This window comes from Malus domestica, chromosome 14 (genome assembly GCF_042453785.1).
Source record: "Malus domestica chromosome 14, GDT2T_hap1".
NCBI classification, from domain to species: domain Eukaryota; kingdom Viridiplantae; phylum Streptophyta; class Magnoliopsida; order Rosales; family Rosaceae; genus Malus; species Malus domestica.
Genome location: NC_091674.1, coordinates 7,615,849 through 7,632,978, shown reverse-complemented (window position 1 = coordinate 7,632,978; position 17,130 = coordinate 7,615,849). Strand labels below are relative to the sequence as shown.

Sequence of the window (17,130 nt, the reverse complement as noted above, 5' to 3'; positions counted from 1 at the left end):
AACGTTCTTATTTTTGTTTTTAAAATGGAAGGAGAGAGGAAGAGAGAGAACATAAGAATAGGGGAGATAGAGCAAGGTTTTCTTTTTATTTTTTTAATTTCTAATATTAAAAATATGTTAAATCACATGTGAATGAGGCTTACAAAAAATAGAGCAAAATTTAGTTTGTGTGAAATTACATTACAACTTATATTTTTTATTTATGTTCAGTTTTAATTAGAAAGTTAAATGATAATTTAATAAGATTTTAGTTGACAATCATAATTCTATTAATATGCAATTTAAATTATTAGTTGTCAATATTGCATCCACTAATCCACGTGGTATTAATATATAGTCCACTTAAGCAAATAAACAACAAGAGGTTGCTCATGTTTAGTACGGTCATTGGATGTCGGAAGAGGTTGCTCATATTTAGTACGGCCATTGGATGTCGATGAATACATGACACAGGACAAGTTTGGATTTAACAAAGAAAGTGTCTCAAAGCATCTTCAAATGAAATATCAAAAAGTCTACATCAGCAATAACGGTAGAAAAAACAGCACTAATGTTTTCCAAACTAAATGCCAATTCTTGTGGCATGACATGGAATTGAAGCAAAAGGAGTTGGTGTCAAATTTGACAACAATTTCAAATCTATTTTTAGTAGATAATAATTGTTTTTATTTATTTATGATTTTTGTTATTATTTTTTGTTTTAAAAATACTAATTAAAATTATAAAAGGTAAATAATGCGATCAATAATAGTTTAAATTTGACATTCCTATTTGGGAACAAAATTTACAAAAAAAATCAATGTGTCACATAAGCTCTCAAATTTAAATTTTGTGTTTAAAATTTGACATCTCATTTTGAAGAAAATCATATACATTCTTATTTCGGTCACAATAGTAATACATATAATGCACATTAGGTGGGAAATAACTGTATGAAAGAAGAGAATGTAGCACCACATTGCTTCTATGAAATTACAAATTCCATTAGCCGTCACCGCGTGCACACTCCGGGCATAGATGCATGCAGACGAGCCAAGGACGATCCTAGTTCAGGATGCAGAAGGTTCGGCTCCATCATGGAGTGCACAACAAATTGTTGCTTTGTGATTCCCCTGATACACCCTGATATCTTCACCGGTGGACATGGACCAAAGTCTCGCTGTTGTATCAGAGGAAGCTGCATGGATGGTTGGTTTTTGTCGTCGTTACAATAGTTCCAATAATTTTCTTAATATCATTGTCACCCTTTTGTTTTTCAGAAAGGAGAAGAACGAAAACAAAGAATATAAATGTTAATTTATCACGCAAATTAGATGGTGAAAAAACAACTTTGATAAAAGTGTTTGTTGACAGCAAAGAGATGGATACTGCTAAATCCGAGTTTGAAAAATGACATTTATAAATAAGCTTTAGAACTATGGTCAAAATCTTTAATTATGACGAAAATCCTTATCTACATGCCTGCTTAAGAACACACGAGCTCAATCAAAATTCTCAGGTGTTGAAAAATTAATACCTGTTATAAGATAGGCACCGTCCGCTGAGAAAACACAGTCCCACACCCACCGTTGATGTCCTATAATGTGAAGAAACAGTGAAGATCAATTAATAATATGGCTAAGTTTTCAATAACCATCGCATTTATCGAGTAATTTGCAGATTGGGATCAGCACCTGTGAATGTTGTTGCAGAATACAGATACATACCTACTAAAGTTTTCTCTAATGTGAAACCATCTACATTCCATATCTTGACAGTGTGGTCCGAAGAGGCGGTTGCCAAGTATCTAGAAGTACAAAGCATATAAAGGTTATGCCAACAACTCAGAACAGCATGTATAGCCGCTAGGAATGAAAGGCAAAATAAAATAGTACACATCATTTGAACCGAAACAGAAATGTACCATAAAATAAAAAAGCTATTCGTCTCAAAATCAGTTGGGAACAAAAGAGAACGAAAGGGCAGATAATATTTGAACCCAAAAATATCAGAAAAAGGGTCATAGTCCTTCGCGAATCAAACCTGTGGGGTTCACAGAATTCAGGTGAAAGAAGACATTTAAGAATGTATCCCTTGTGTGCTTGCAGCTTATGAAGTGGCTCAAAATTTGACATCGTCTGGAAGAAAAAGTACTTGACATCAAAATGAATCAAGCATGGTAAGAAGATAACATTAGATAATGGGATCAAGTGGATGAGAGTATTACCTGGTTTCCATGCAACAAGCGCCAAACGTAGCATGTCCCATGATTATTTGCTGCAACAACCAAGCTCCCATCCCACATAACTGTTAATGACCTTACAGCCGTGTCCACCTCTGGAACCTAGGTTAACTCCAAAAATCAATGTTAAATATATCATGTACAACAGTAAGATGCTTCAGATAAAACGAGTAAGCTTCGTATGAAAAAAATATCAAGAGTAATAAACACTCCTAGCACCACAACTTCACATTCTAATCCTTAGTAAGTACTATCCAAAAATCAATTTCCACCAACCATCTACTCCTGCACAGGACACCACTTCATTTTTATTTATTTATTTACTTTTATCCCTTTAATGTTTTTTTTCAAATAAACAACTTGCAATGCATGTGCACGAGTCTACTAATGGTTTCGCCCATTTGGATATTCCTTTCACCTAATAACATACCAAAGGTTTGGAATAATGTTTTTCGGACAACACACTCGCTAACGGACCTCTTGAAATTTAGTATAGATTAGCAATTTGAATAGTAGAAGAAATAAAAGATGTATAGGAATACAAAAGTGCAAGAAAATTAAGATACCAATTCACAGCTGCACAAATTTGCTGTCAAATCCCAAACACGAATATTGCCATTTTGGTCCCCAGATATTAGTTCAGTCTGTAAAAACGAAAATAAAAAATGTTAACATCTTTGACAAACAATCAAAACCATTACAGAATGCAAGGTCTCATCTTCTTTATTTTCATTTAGTTTCTTTAATAATTTCAGAAGTTATGAAACAGTAAAACCGGATAGTGATTTTGGCAACATTTATATTTTATGGTAGGAAAGGAAGAGACAGTGCTTGACCTGGTTCGGGTGAAGCACAACAGTGTTAACAGCTGCCCGACTTTCATATTCCCTTTGACAACCTGGAGCTCTGTAAATAAGTCAACATATAACTCTAAATTATACTAAAACATATGAACAAAACTTAATGAACTACAAAACAAAACAAGCATATATATCTGTTGGCAGCGAATACCTCAGATCCCAAATTTTTACTGTACCATCCTCAGAACCTGAATACATCCAGTTCCCATCGCATTGAAACCCTACAGCCATTACATTATTACTATGTGACTCATAGCTCATCACCTACAGTCATAAGAAAAGGATGCCCATAAGTTGATAGAAGAACTAATATAAAGCATACAAGATTTTCCATCCCCCCTCCTTTAATTCGATGCAAACAAAGCAAGACCAACGCCTGAGAAATACGAACCGGTTGAGGGCTATTTGTATTAACATCAAATAATCGAATGTGAGGATTTCCGGCTGCAGCCAGGAAGCGTTTATCTGGAGTTATCTCGAGCTTATTAACTTGCTATGCTCATGAAAAATGGAAAGTCAGATCCAGCATAAATAAATCAAATAAGAACAAGAGTAAATCCATAAAAAATTTCACAATCATTTAGGAAAACAAAGGAAATTTAAGAGTAAACCCATCAATGGACTATAAACCAAAGGAAACTCAACGACCTACAACATAAGAAAACCATTCCATTCGACGAAACCCAATCCAACTATTTCTCCTTAATTCAGTCGGTTTCAATCATTTAAAAGCGAAATCGACATTTTAACAAAAACCCAGAATCCAAAATTCAAAGCGCAAATACATACACACACAAAGATCATTTCTTTCTAAAACCAAAACAATAAAAGTGGGAAGTGAGGAACAAACTGAATCAGGGTACTGGATGGTACGGTAGCAGCGGCCACTTTTGGCCTCCCAAAACCGAATAGTGTGATCATAGCTAGCAGTTGCAAGGATCACCGATGGTTGTTGGATCATCTTAATCTCCTCCTAATCATTGTTCAAACAACTCAATAAGCAAACATAATCACATCAACAACAACAACAACAAAATTGAAAATTTTATATGCCAATTATAAGACTGATAAAAAGAACTTCAGAAAAACTGGGTTTGAAATTGTAATACCTAATCATCAAATTAAACAGAAAAAAGACGTTAAATTGAGGTTGGTAATGATGGGAAATTGAAGGGCATAGTGTAATTGGGGATCAGGGTTTTGAGGGGGTTTTGGAAGGGGGAGAGAGAGCTCCATAGAAAGCAGAGAGCACAGTCCTGAGTTGACATGTTATGGGCCTGAGTCCGAGAAATGAATTCCTCATGGGCTTTTTCTGTGTCTTTAATTTGCTTTTGGCACTCTTGGGCGTTAGTCTCTTTACCTTTTCTTTCCCTACCTTATTGGGAATTTGGCTAAAATCATCGGCTTTCACTCACCTTTTTAGTTTCTTATACATTCCAAGCCTTTAATTCCGCCTGTTTTATTCATTTCTATGAGCATAAATAAAAAAAAGTGTAGCCACTTAATATTATTCTTCTTTAGTTGTAAGTGAGAGGTTTTAGGTTCAATTCTCGTTAAAGGCGAATTTGAACCACATTATTACTAGCTTATTATGAGGCTAAGCCCTTAAGTAACTGCAAAAAAACCCTTCATACAACCACGTATTTATCTACAATTTACCAAAACCCTTAGACTTCCTACATTCAAAAAACAATTTGCACGATGAAACGTTGCCTAAAAATTAGCCCAACAAAATCTTCGTCTCGCACCAACCGTCACGCAAAGGTAGTGAAAGCAGGGTTTGCACGACAAAGTGACAACTTGCGTCGCGCAAAAGGTTTTTGCACGACGACAGCTCCTACGTTGAGCAAACCTTTTTTTTTTTTTTTTGACAAAATATTTTTTATTTAATTTTTTTTTATAAATATTGTAATTAAATTATAAACAATAATAATAAACCAATGGAAATTGAGGCAAGAAATATATGTTTTTTGGTAAAATTTCCACTAAGCATTGTTTAAAGAATATTTTGTATTATCATTAATAAAAACAAACGTATATAAGATCAATGTGGTAAAGCCAATACATTCATTACAAACATAAGATATAGAACATATTACCGCAAGCCCTCAAACTTCGAAAATACAAACTTGAATTATTTCGAAGACGTGCAGATAAAAATATCTTCCCTTTTGTACATAAAGTGTAAGTAGCTCCTTCATCATAGTTTTATCATCATTCCTTCATATAGCTCCTTTATGTATCTCACTACTTCATGCAGCTTGCTACAGTTTATGTAGCTCCTTCATCACTCCTCATGTCTCACTACACCAAAACCACACAACCACAAGTTCAATTATGATACAAATATCAGAACAATTCAAAGAATATGTGTGTATCTGTGAAAACAAATGTCAAATTAAAGAGGACAGGTTGCATGCCAGGCCTGTCCTTGTCTCATGTCCTAGTCTATGGAATGCATCAATTTTATATCACAATTTCATGGCGGCCATTTTTCGTCCCAGTGAAAGCAGTATAGAAAAACTCCCCAACAGAGCTAAGCCAATCAGGTCTGCTGAAATAAATCCTTCAAGGAAAATGCACAAGCAACTGCCCAAATCAACAAGTTATAAAATTTAAAGGAGACAGTAGTAGAGAGACTTTAACAATGAGTAATTTTGTCGCAATGAGAACACTTGTAATAAACAAATGCAAAGGCATGTTAAAAAATATGCATACTAGAAATGAAAAAATGTTTTGAGGTACCTCAAGCTCCTTGTCATTTATTATTCTACAAGTAAAACCTGAAAACCACTAAAGAGAAGGAGAACTTTAAAAATCATTACAATTAGAAAGTGAAATCAATATTTCCTTGAAAGTTTCAGGTGAGTGAGTAATGTGCATCTCACTCACTCACAGAATTGTATTCAAGTGTGGCTTCCAGCTTCCAATGAACAGATAAATAGTTGGTGACTGATTTGACCTTAACAATTGTTTATTTATTGGATTTGGAGACTGGAATTGTAGTTTTGTGGATCAATGGGAGATGGTGGCCTCTACCTAAACCCTAAACCGTAAACAAATAAGACGACTTTTCATCCTGGAAGCAGCAACAGAGCTTGAGGATTGTCAACCTCTATAAATAGACTTCTCTCTGCTTTCACATGCACAAACTATATACAACGATACACTAAGGCCGGTGAAGAAAATTTCATTTCGATTGAGGAACATGTTTGAACAGATGAATGTATACCTGACCTTCCCCAAGCATCTCTGATTTCTTAAGCTTCTTAACTGCAGGTACATGATCTGTTGCTTTCTTTCTCCCTGTAGACTCTAACCTGTACCAGCGGAGAAAGAAATAGGTAACACAAAGATAAAGACAAAGAAAAGGAAAAACCAATATGTTGATTACACAATTACAATGTAGTAAGGCATAATGCAATAGGTAACCCACGCACACATGCCACAACTCCTAAACTGAATCCAAAGTTCACCCAGAGCTAAAACGTTTATTCTGCACACATCCTGCAACGATCGAGTTCCATGAAATGGCATCACGCTTAGGTAGCAGTTTGAACACCCGCAGGGAATCTTGCACTCGAGTGCAATTGGCATACATGTCAATTAAGCTACTCCCAATGAATACATGTGCATCAAGCCCACGTCTTATAGCATACCCATGAATCTCCTTTCCCTTGATAACATGTACAGATTCTGCAAAAACTGGAAGGACACTAGACAAAGCAAAAGCATCGGGCTTCAAGTCAGCATTCCCCATTGAAATGCTTTGGTATTTATACAAGTCAGAATATAAAATTAAGCTTCTAGTGTGATGTTTGTGTGCTTGAAAGATCGAATAACTTATAAAGCGTTGAATAAATCATGGTTTGTGGTTTTTTGGTTTTTCTTGGGTATTGCTTTTTCTTCTTCTGGTTATTGAAATTGCAGTTTCCCAAAAATCAAAGTTCAAAGTAATTAAAATTCAGAAAGTGGATTGATCATTCTCAAACCCAGGCAACCAAGAAAAAAATTACAAACCTAACTGAGATTCTCAACCAAATTCATTACCTAAAATAACTTAAAATTACAGTGATAGAACAAATAAAAGAAAAGCACCAAAAAGTTGAGGCTACACAAAAAGCTAAAGGGGAAAGGATAGGGTCTAGAGATTGAGAACATACCCAAAGTTTTGGAGAACGAAATGCAGAAAAGCCCCCTGCATTGGGGATTTCAGAGGTTGAAGAAACGCCCCCTGCAAGGACGAAGTGCAGAAATGCTCAGTTCATCATTTTTCTCGGCCCTCATCTCTGATCGAAGTCCCTTGTGGGTGAGTCGAAAAGGTGGAACTGGACTCGGGTTTGCAGAAGTGGAGGCGTGTGAATTTTTTTGGATGAAGGCAGAAATAGAGAGAAATGGAGAGATGGGGTTGGTTTTGATGAATGTGGCTCTGAGAGTTTGAGAACAAATGAAGGATGGACGCTAGGGTTTTGTTTCTGAATAGGAGAGGCAGAGAAGCTGTGAGAGAGAAATCAGGAGGAGGAGGAGGAAATAGAGAGTTGAGTTTTTGGGCGCCATGCCAAAATTTTGGCAGCCCTCCAAATTTTTAGTCTCCCCTCTCCAATTTTTTTTTCATTTTAAATTTATGTATGATTCTATTTCTTTTTTTTCTTTTTTTTTGCCAAAATAAGATAAAAAATTTCAACGGTTATAAACAAAAAATTACAATTTAATGGTTATTTTAACTCCGATTTTGATGATTTTTTTACAACTACACTCCTTAACCCTATATGAATACAATGAAGGAACTCGATCTTCAATTTAAAATACTTACACTAATGAATACCACAAAATCTTATATTATACTTAATGAAAGTATAAATAAACTCTTAAATGTTAGTAAATCTATTGTTTCGAGGGATATGCATTATACGAAACTAATTTCAACGATCCAACCGTCAAACTTATTTGTATATGCTTCAAGATCGCATATGCAAAAAAATTATTCATAGATCAAGTAACACGACAAAACTTTTCGACGATTATAAATGAAAAATCACGATTTAACGATTATTTTAACTTTGAATTTGATGATTTTTTACAGCTACACTCCTTAACCCTATATGAATACAATGAATGAACTCGATCTTCAATTTAAAATATTAACACTAGTGGATACTACAAAATCTTATCTTATACTTAATGAAAGTATAAATAAACTCTTAAGTGTTAGTAAATCTATTATTTTGATAGGATACGCATTCTATGAAACTAGTTTCAACGATACAACCGTCAAACATGTTTGTATATACTTTGAGATCGCATACGCCAAAAATCGCAAAAAATCAAACATTTAGGGATCAAGTAACGGGACAAAACTTTTCGACGGTTATAAACGAAAAATCACGATTTAACGGTTATTTTAACTTCGATTTGATGATTTTTTTACAGCTACACTCATTGATCCTATATGAATATAATGAACTAATTCAATCGTCAATTTAAAATATTTACACAAGTGTACCACAAAAACCCATTGCGACACAATTAGTTCATTGCACAAACACCCCTTGCATGACGCATGGATTGGTGCGTCGAGCAAATTGTCTGTGCATAACGCATTGGTTGCTGCGTTGTGCAAAGTATGTTTGCGCAACGACCCCATCGTGACGTCGCACAAGTTATATTTAAAAAAAAATATTATAAAATTTACTGAAAATGTGACTTTACTCCTTTCAAATTCATTTTTTATATAAAACACAATAATATATTTTTCTAACAAAAAATCCGATCCGAACTACGATAATATATTTAAAGATACTTAATAAATATATATATCATTCAATTTCTTAAGTGTTATAACAAAATTTAAAGCTACTTAATAACTATATATACCATTGAACTTAGTGGGAAATGTATTCTACGAAGCTAGTTTCAATGATCGAACCGTCAAACTTGTTTGTATATATTTCGAGATCGCATACGCCAAAAATCGCAAAAAAAAAAATATTCAGAGATCAAGTAACGGGACAAAAATTTTCAATGGTTATAAACAAAAAATCATGACTTAACGGTTATTTAAACTCCGATTTTGATGATTTTTTATAGCTACACTCCTTGACCCTATATGAATACAATGAATGAACTTGATCTTCAATTTAAAATATTTAAACTAGTGGTTACCACAAAATTTTATGTTATACTTAATAAAAGTATAAATAAACTCTTAAGTGTTAGTGAATCTATTGTTTTGACAGTATATGCATTCTACGAAACTAGTTTCAACGATCCAACCGTCAAACATGTTTGTATATACTTCGAGATCGCATACACTAAAAATCGCAAAAAACAAACATTCAGAAATCAAGTAATGAGACATAACTTTTCAACGATTATAAACGAAAAATCACAATTTAACGGTTATTTTAACTCTGATTTTGATGATTTTTTATAGCTAAACTCCTTGATCATATATGAATACAATGAACTAATTCGATCGTCAATTTAAAATATTTACACAAGTGGACCACAAAAACCCTTTGCGCGACGCAGTTTGTTCATCGCACAAACACCCTTTGCATGACGCATTGGTTGGTGTGTAGCGCAAATTGTCTTTGCGTAACGCATTGGTTGCTACGCCGCGCAAAGTATGTTTGTGCAACGACCCCATTGTGACGTCTCGTAAGTTATATATTTAAAAAATATATATTATAAAATATACTGAAAAATGTGACTTTACACCTTTCAAATTCATTGTTTTTACATAAAACACAATAATATATTTTTCTAACAAAAACCCGATCCGAACTACAATAATAAATTTAAAGCTACTTAATAAATATATATACCATTCAATTTCTTAAGTGTTATAACAAAATAAATAAATTTAAAGCTACTTAATAAATATTATATACCATTGAACTTGATGGGATACCCATTCTACGAAACTAGTTTCAACGATCAAACCGTCAAACTTGTTTGTATATACTTTGAGATCGCATACGCCAAAAATTGCAAAAAAAAAAAACATTCAGATGTCAAGTAACAGGACAAAACTTCAATAGTTATAAATGAAAAATCATGATTTAACGATTATGCTAACTCCGATTTTGATGATTTTTTACAACTACACTCCTTGACCCTATATGAATACAATGAATGAACTCGATCTTCAATTTAAAATATTTACACTAGTGGATACCGCAAAATCTTATGTTATACTTCATGAAAGTATAAATAAACTCCAAGTGTAAGAGAATCTATTGTTTTGATGGGATACGCATTCTACAAAACTAGTTTCAACGATCCAACCATCAAACATGTTTGTATATACTTCAAGATCGCATACGCCAAAAATCGCAAAAAAAAAAAACATTCAGAGATCAAGTAATGGTATAAAACGTTTCGACGGTTATAAACGAACAATTACGATTTAATGATTATTTTAACTCTGGTTTTGATGATTTTTTTACAGCTACACTCCTTGACCTTATATGAATTCAATGAATGAGTTCGATCTTCAATTTAAAATATTTACACTAGTATACTTAATGAAAAGATAAATAAACTCTTAAGTGTTAGTGAATCTATTGTTTTGATGGGATACACATTCTACGAAACTAGTTTTAACGATCCAACCATCAAACATGTTTGTATATACTTGGAGATTGCATATGCAAAAAATCGCAAAAAATAAACATTCAGAGATCAAGTAACGGGGAAAAAATTTCGATGGTTATAAAAGAAAAATCACGATTTAACGGTTATTTTAATTCCGATTTTGATGATATTTTATAGCTACATGCCTTGACCCTATATGAATACAATGAATGAGCTTGATCTTCAATTTAAAATATTTACACTAGTATACTTAATGAAAAGACAAATAAACTTTTAAGTGTTAGTGAATCTATTGTTTTGATGGGATACAAATTCTACGAAACTAGTTTCAACGATCCAACCGTCAAACATGTTTGTATATAATTCGAGATCGTATACTCCAAAAATCGCAAAAAATAAACATTTAGAGATCAAGTAACGGGACTAAATTTTTCAACGGTTATAAACGAAAAATCACGATTTAACAGTTATTTTAAGTTCGATTTTGATGATTTTTTATAGCTAAACTCCTTGATCCTATATGAATACAATGAACTAATTCGATCGTCAATTTAAAATATTTACACAGGTGGACCAAAAAACAAACAATTTACGCAACGCAGTTTGTTCGTCGCACAAACACCCTTTGGGTGACGCATTGGTTGGTGCGTCGCGCAAAGTATGTTTGTGCAACGACTGCATTGTGATGTTGTGCAAGTTATATATTTAAAAAAAAAATTATTATAAAATTTACTGAAAATGTGACTTTACTCCTTTCAAATTCATTTATTTTTTACGTAAAACACAATAATATATTTTTCTAACAAAAACCCGAACCGAACTACAATAATAAATTTAAATTTACTTAATAAATATATATACCATTCAATTTCTTAAGTGTTATAACAAAATAAATAAATTTAAAGCTACTTAATAAATACATATACCATTGAACTTGATGGGATACGCATTCTACGAAACTAGTTTCAACAATCGAACCGTCAAACTTGTTTATATATACTTTGAGATCGCATATGCCAAAAATCTCAACAAAAAAAAAAAACATTCAGAGATCAAGTAACGGGACAAAACGTTTTGACGGTTACAAATGAAAAATCACGATTTTCAGAGATCAAGTAACGGGACAAAACGTTTTGACGGTTACAAATGAAAAATCACGATTTTATAGTTATTTTAATTCTGATTTTGATGATTTTCTACAACTATACTCCTTGACCGTATATGAATACAATGAATGAGCTCGATCTTCAATTTAAAATATTTACACTAGTACACTTAATGAAAAGATAAACAAACTCTTAAGTGTTAGTGAATATATTGTTTTGATTGGATACACATTCTACGAAACTAGTTTTATCGATCCAACCATTAAACATGTTTGTATATACTTCGAGATCGCGTACGCCAAAAATCGCAAAAAAAAAAACATTCAGAGATCAAGTAACGGGATAAAACTTTTTGAAGGTTATAAACGAAAAATCACGATTTAACGATTATTTCAACTTTGATTTTGATGATTTTTTACAGCTACACTCCTTGATCCTATATGAATACAATGAACTAATTCGTTTGTCAATTTAAAATATTTACACAAGTGGACCACAAAAACCCTTTGATCGATGCAATTTGTTCGTCGCACAAACACTCTTTGCGTGACGCATTGGTTGGTGTGTCACGCAAAGTATGTTTGTGCAACGACCCCATTGTGACGTTGCGCAAGTTATATTTTTTTTAAAAACAATTATTATAAAATTTATTGAACAATCACGATTATAAATGAAAATCACGATTTAACGGAACAAAACTTTTCGACGATTATAAATGAAAAATCATGATTTAATGGTTTTTTAACTCCGATTTTGATGATTTTTTACAGCTACACTCCTTGACCCTATATGAATACAATGAACGAACTCGATGTTCAATTTAAAATATTTATATTAGTGGATTCCACAAAATCTTTAGGATGAAATAATTAAGTCTTGGAACCATTCATTAAGGTTTACAAAAGTTGATCAAAGTTGTCTGCCCGCAAAAATTTTATTAAACTAAATTTTTAAAAGGTCACATTATATTCACCCAAAAGAAGGAGACACGCCCAGAACCTGCTGCAATTGGGTTTGCATTTTCTGCCTCCCAAACTGCTTTAGTGATATGGAAAAAGTTGTTGACTTTGTGCGACGAAGACTGCCGTTGCGCAAAATAGTTTCACACAACGAAGGTGAACCTTCATCGCGCAAAACTGTTTTGCGCGACGGCAGTCTTCGTCGCGCAAAATGTCCTTGCGCAACGTAATTTGTCCCATTGCGCAAAATCCTAGTGAATGTTTCTTCGATCAACTACTCAAACTTTACCCCGTGTTATAGTCAGACGCCTACGTCCACTTGCAACTACATTTCTGTCAAATAATGGTGCGTGACCAACACGAAGGCCGTTCCCTGCAACTAAGGTAGCTGAAACCATTTACTCCATAAACCTACATCATGTTGGCATCGTACAGGTGTTTATGGGGTTCTTTACCCTTAGTAGAAAGTTCAACCATTTCCTCAAGTATTAGGAACAAGCTTGTTGGAGTTTGTAGGAAATAGATAGGCAGTGATGCGGTATTGAGATGTGTGGATGCAAATTTTCTCCTCCTCGATCATGGACGATTTTGCACCTACAAAACAACTAGCAACTTAGGTTAAGGCCAAAAGCCTCACGCGCCCACGATGAATGGGGGGGCTTTGGCCGAAGAACCTCTGATGCCAAAGTTGATTCACCAAGGTTGTTTGTTGTGCAAGGGCGCTTGTCAATTTTATGACTTGTCGGGACAAGTTTTGTTCGCCATTCGGATTGGAAGAACTTGGATGGAATGTACCTCATTGAACAATAGAATGGTGGTTGACTCCGAGTGCGAGATTTGAGTTGGGGCATGTCAAATCTGCGGAGAAATGTGGTGAAAATGCCCCAGCCTCGATGATTGGTCCAGATGGTTGAGATAGTCTCGGGCTAACTTGGGTAGCTTGATAAGCCATGAGAGCAGGCTGGATCACGGGAGCTGGCTTGATCACTAGAGCAGGCTGGGCTACGGGAGCAGGCTGCTCAGTGCGTAATGCTTGCAAATGCGAGGCTTGGGCTTGGGCTTGGGTCCGTGCAAACTTGGATGGCACAGCTTGGGACATGGTGGAACCTCGTAATGGTGGTGCCATTTTATTTACGACCGTATTTTGCCTTGTGGATCTCTGCAATCCCATTTCTTGAGTATTAGAATTTTCACTTGTGGTATTTTCCAAATTTCTGGCCATTATATTTTTCTTATACGTTTTATCAAAGAACCTTTGCAAGTAAAAAATTCTAATAATAAGAACGTATGAAAAATATTCAAATGGACTAAAAAATAGAGAAAATCAGAATATCATGAGTGGCGTTGGCTCAACTCCCATTTCTGGGTGAAAATCAGAATTCGGCTCAACTCCTAAGGTTTCTCCGGACATGAAAAAAGTACATGTCGCTTTGGGTATCCCTTCCGAATATCATGAGTGGCGTTGGCTGCTTAGTCCTCTTCGTAGGGAAAAAGGTGGGCTGCCCCCAAAAGAAGAAATAAAACGAATCAAGGCAAACGCGATGGCTCGTCCTATCACTGTGATGGAGCCTACTATCAATGAAGGTGGGAAAAAGAAACATTCCATGCCTGTTCAAGAGATGCCTGCTGAAAAGAAAACGAAGACTGCTCATGGGGATTCTCCGGCTGTTCCTAAGATTGTGATTGACTTGACTTCCTCTAAGGGCGAGAAAGAGCGAACTGCTAGATTTGTGCCGGTAACACCTATTGCTTCGAAGGCTGCTATCTCGATTGCTAAAAAAATTACCCAGCGCAGAAGTTCCTCCGTGCCTCTGGTACCGAAGTTTATGCCAAAGCATCCGTCTGAGGCTAAGTCTGGTTTACCCTTGAAGAGGCTTGCTACTATGAAGAGTGATAAGGTGTCCCAGACTGCTAAAGTGGCGTAAAAACCTGTTTCTTTCGCTGCTGCAATCAACTCGTCTGCTGATAAGAAGGAAACTGCTCGTTCATGCAGTCTTGAAGAATCTACCAAGGTTGTTTATGGGGAAGCTGTTGAGATTTGCGCGCTTTTGAAACCAGATATTTTTTAAAACATGGATGTATGTGCCAAGTTTATTGATGGCGTCAAAGAGATTGTTAGTCCGAGTCTTTTTGCGAAGCACACACTCGAGTATAGGAAGACTCATTTACTAGCCATGATGTAGAAAACAACAATTCTGGCAGCCGAGTCTATGGTCCTTGACCAAGAGGATACCAAGGCTGCTAAAGAGATGGCAAGAACCATGGCTGCCGAAGCTTACTCCTCGGTCGAAAAAATCAAGAAATTGGAATATGAGCTTGCTGCTTTAAATGGATCTAATAGTTCTGCCCCTACTTCTTTGTAGCTTGAGGCCGCTCGCCAAGAGATCATGGATTTGAAGACTAGGCTTGATGCGATCCAAGTAAAGTATGAAAGTGCAGAGAAGGAAATCGAGCGTTACATACCTCAGATTCAAGATCTTGAACGTTCCATCTCTGAATTTTGCTCCGCTGCTTATGCAAAGGATGAAGAATTGATTGCTACTTACAACCAAGTGATCCACTTCAAAAAAGTTGTTGACAGGCTTGAACCTCAAATGTTGGAACTTCAAAGTGTTTTGAAGACCAACGACAATCTGAAGAAGGAAATTAAGGAGTTGCAGCGGGTTCGTGCTTGCCTGCTTGAGAAGAATGAGCAGTTGAAAGGTGAGAAAGATGGTTTCGAGGCTTCGCTTACTCAGAATCAAGCCGATTTCTACAAGCTAGGCTACGTAGATCATCTATATGGGCGGCCGTCTTATTTTGAGTTTTCCGGTAAAGACTTTGAGACCTTCTCTATTTCTCTATAAGACTTGCTTGCTTTTACTTTTGAATCTTCTATCGGTGAAGTAGTTGGAGGAGTTGGTGCCTAGGCTAGAGCAGCCGAGGATAAAAAGTCGGAGGATGCCGCTGCTGAGAACACCAAGGCTGCTGAAGGTGTGGCGACTGAGTAGTTTGTGAAATGTCCAATCTATTGAAGAGTAGTCTCCTAGGTAGCCTTTAGGATTTTCTTTGTTTTCCTTTGTTGCTTTTGCTTGAACTCCTTCGGTATTTGCTAGTTGTTTATCAATTTTGCTATAAAATTTAATAAGCTTGCTTATTTTGCTTTTCCCATCTTTGCTTCTTTTTTTGTCCATGCCCTAACCTTTAGACCTTATAGACCAGTAGCAAGCGTGCTACTTTTCTATAAGTAGACAGGCCCGTATAGCCTACGCAGCCGTAGGTGTTGGTGTAGAACTTTTGCAAAGTTGTTAGCCATAGGGTTGGCAGCCGGATGCCTTACTTACAAAAGCAGACGAATCCGCGTAACCACTAGGCTATTTAACCTTGGTTCTTTCCAATTCCGTAGGTTATGTAGCAAGTATCACAACACTTTAGGACTTGGTGTAGGTTGTTCTGCGTTTAACAAAGGTGAAGCTTATCGACTACGTAGCATGTCGGCAGTGGATAAAATCTTCGCGTATGCACGCTAGCTTGTTTAACCTTTCACAAGAATGTGCAGTTGTATAAGTCTAGTGTGGTTCCACTACTTGAAAGGCAGGCCGTATGCAGTCTTCTGGAAATCCGTAAGCTACCTTAGTGCACTCGGTAGCAGCTTTAGGTTTCCAGGGCAGCCGTCCTTTGGGTGTGCTGCGTAATGTGCTCCATCAGTCTCTAGGGCCCGGTTCCCTGTGGATTAGACCAATAGACCCATAATCCTTCAACTAGCTAAGCCTTGAAAAAGACTATTGTGGCTACTTCTAGGAATCCCAGTGCAAGCCATCATGCACCTAGTTATACTAGGGCAGCCAGACTCATCCACGTCTCGATATTCAGAGTGTTGAGTTTATCTTCTCGCCTTGGAGAGCATAGTTAGTCCCTCGGGAGGTGCAATTCCTGCAGTAAGTCCCAAAAGGGGGTGCGATCTTTTTTTGAAATGCAGAGAAAGATAAGTTGTTGTAGACATGTAATCGAGCCAAGTTACAAATTACTTCTAAATTCTTTATTGAAAAATAAACAAAATAAGTGAATAACTTGGCCGCAAAAGACTGCATGATGATTGGATAGTCATTGGCTTACGAGGTGGTGCCCGTTGAGCTGCTTGAGTTTTCGGGTCTTGATATAGTAGGAAGTCACACATGGTATTTCCTCAAATTGTAGGCGTTCCATTGCTTCTGGATCTTTTTATCATTCATGGTAGCAAGGGTGTAGCTACCCTTGCCGCCTACTCTGCTAATCTTGTAAGGACCTTCCCAGATGGGATCCAACTTTTTCAAGCCTTCTCTGCGGACAGTGATGAAGGCTTTGCTTAGGACCAGATCTCTGGGTTGAAATTGCCGGATCTTGGCCCTTTTATTGTAGCTGGAAAG

At 35.9% G+C, this 17,130-nt stretch overlaps 1 protein-coding gene and 1 long non-coding RNA gene across 4 annotated transcripts; both read right to left on the bottom strand.

Annotated features, from left to right (window-relative positions):
• Positions 1–827: 827 nt before the first annotated feature.
• On the bottom strand, positions 828–4,373 carry LOC103456124 (target of rapamycin complex subunit LST8-like). Of its 2 annotated transcripts, none has more exons than XM_008395764.4 (11): positions 4,191–4,373; positions 3,932–4,054; positions 3,473–3,574; positions 3,233–3,345; positions 3,058–3,127; positions 2,788–2,865; positions 2,207–2,323; positions 2,023–2,117; positions 1,707–1,786; positions 1,517–1,576; positions 828–1,245 (listed from the first exon to the last, which is right to left on the bottom strand). In XM_008395764.4, the coding sequence occupies exons 2-11, from the start codon at positions 4,040–4,042 to the stop codon at positions 1,241–1,243; spliced, it is 831 nt and encodes a 276-aa protein (XP_008393986.3). In that variant the 5' UTR covers positions 4,043–4,054; positions 4,191–4,373; the 3' UTR covers positions 828–1,240. The 2 variants fall into 2 exon arrangements, with proteins under 2 accessions (XP_008393986.3, XP_008393984.3); XM_008395762.4 differs by having other exon boundaries at positions 828–1,177.
• A 761-nt stretch (positions 4,374–5,134) lies between these two features.
• Positions 5,135–7,623, bottom strand: LOC139191360 (uncharacterized). 2 transcript variants are annotated; one of them, XR_011575383.1, is made up of 3 exons: positions 7,245–7,623; positions 6,314–6,797; positions 5,135–5,385 (listed from the first exon to the last, which is right to left on the bottom strand). It is a non-coding gene; the product is annotated as an uncharacterized lncRNA (long non-coding RNA). The 2 variants fall into 2 exon arrangements; XR_011575382.1 differs by having other exon boundaries at positions 5,135–6,797.
• Between the last annotated feature and the right edge of the window lie 9,507 nt (positions 7,624–17,130).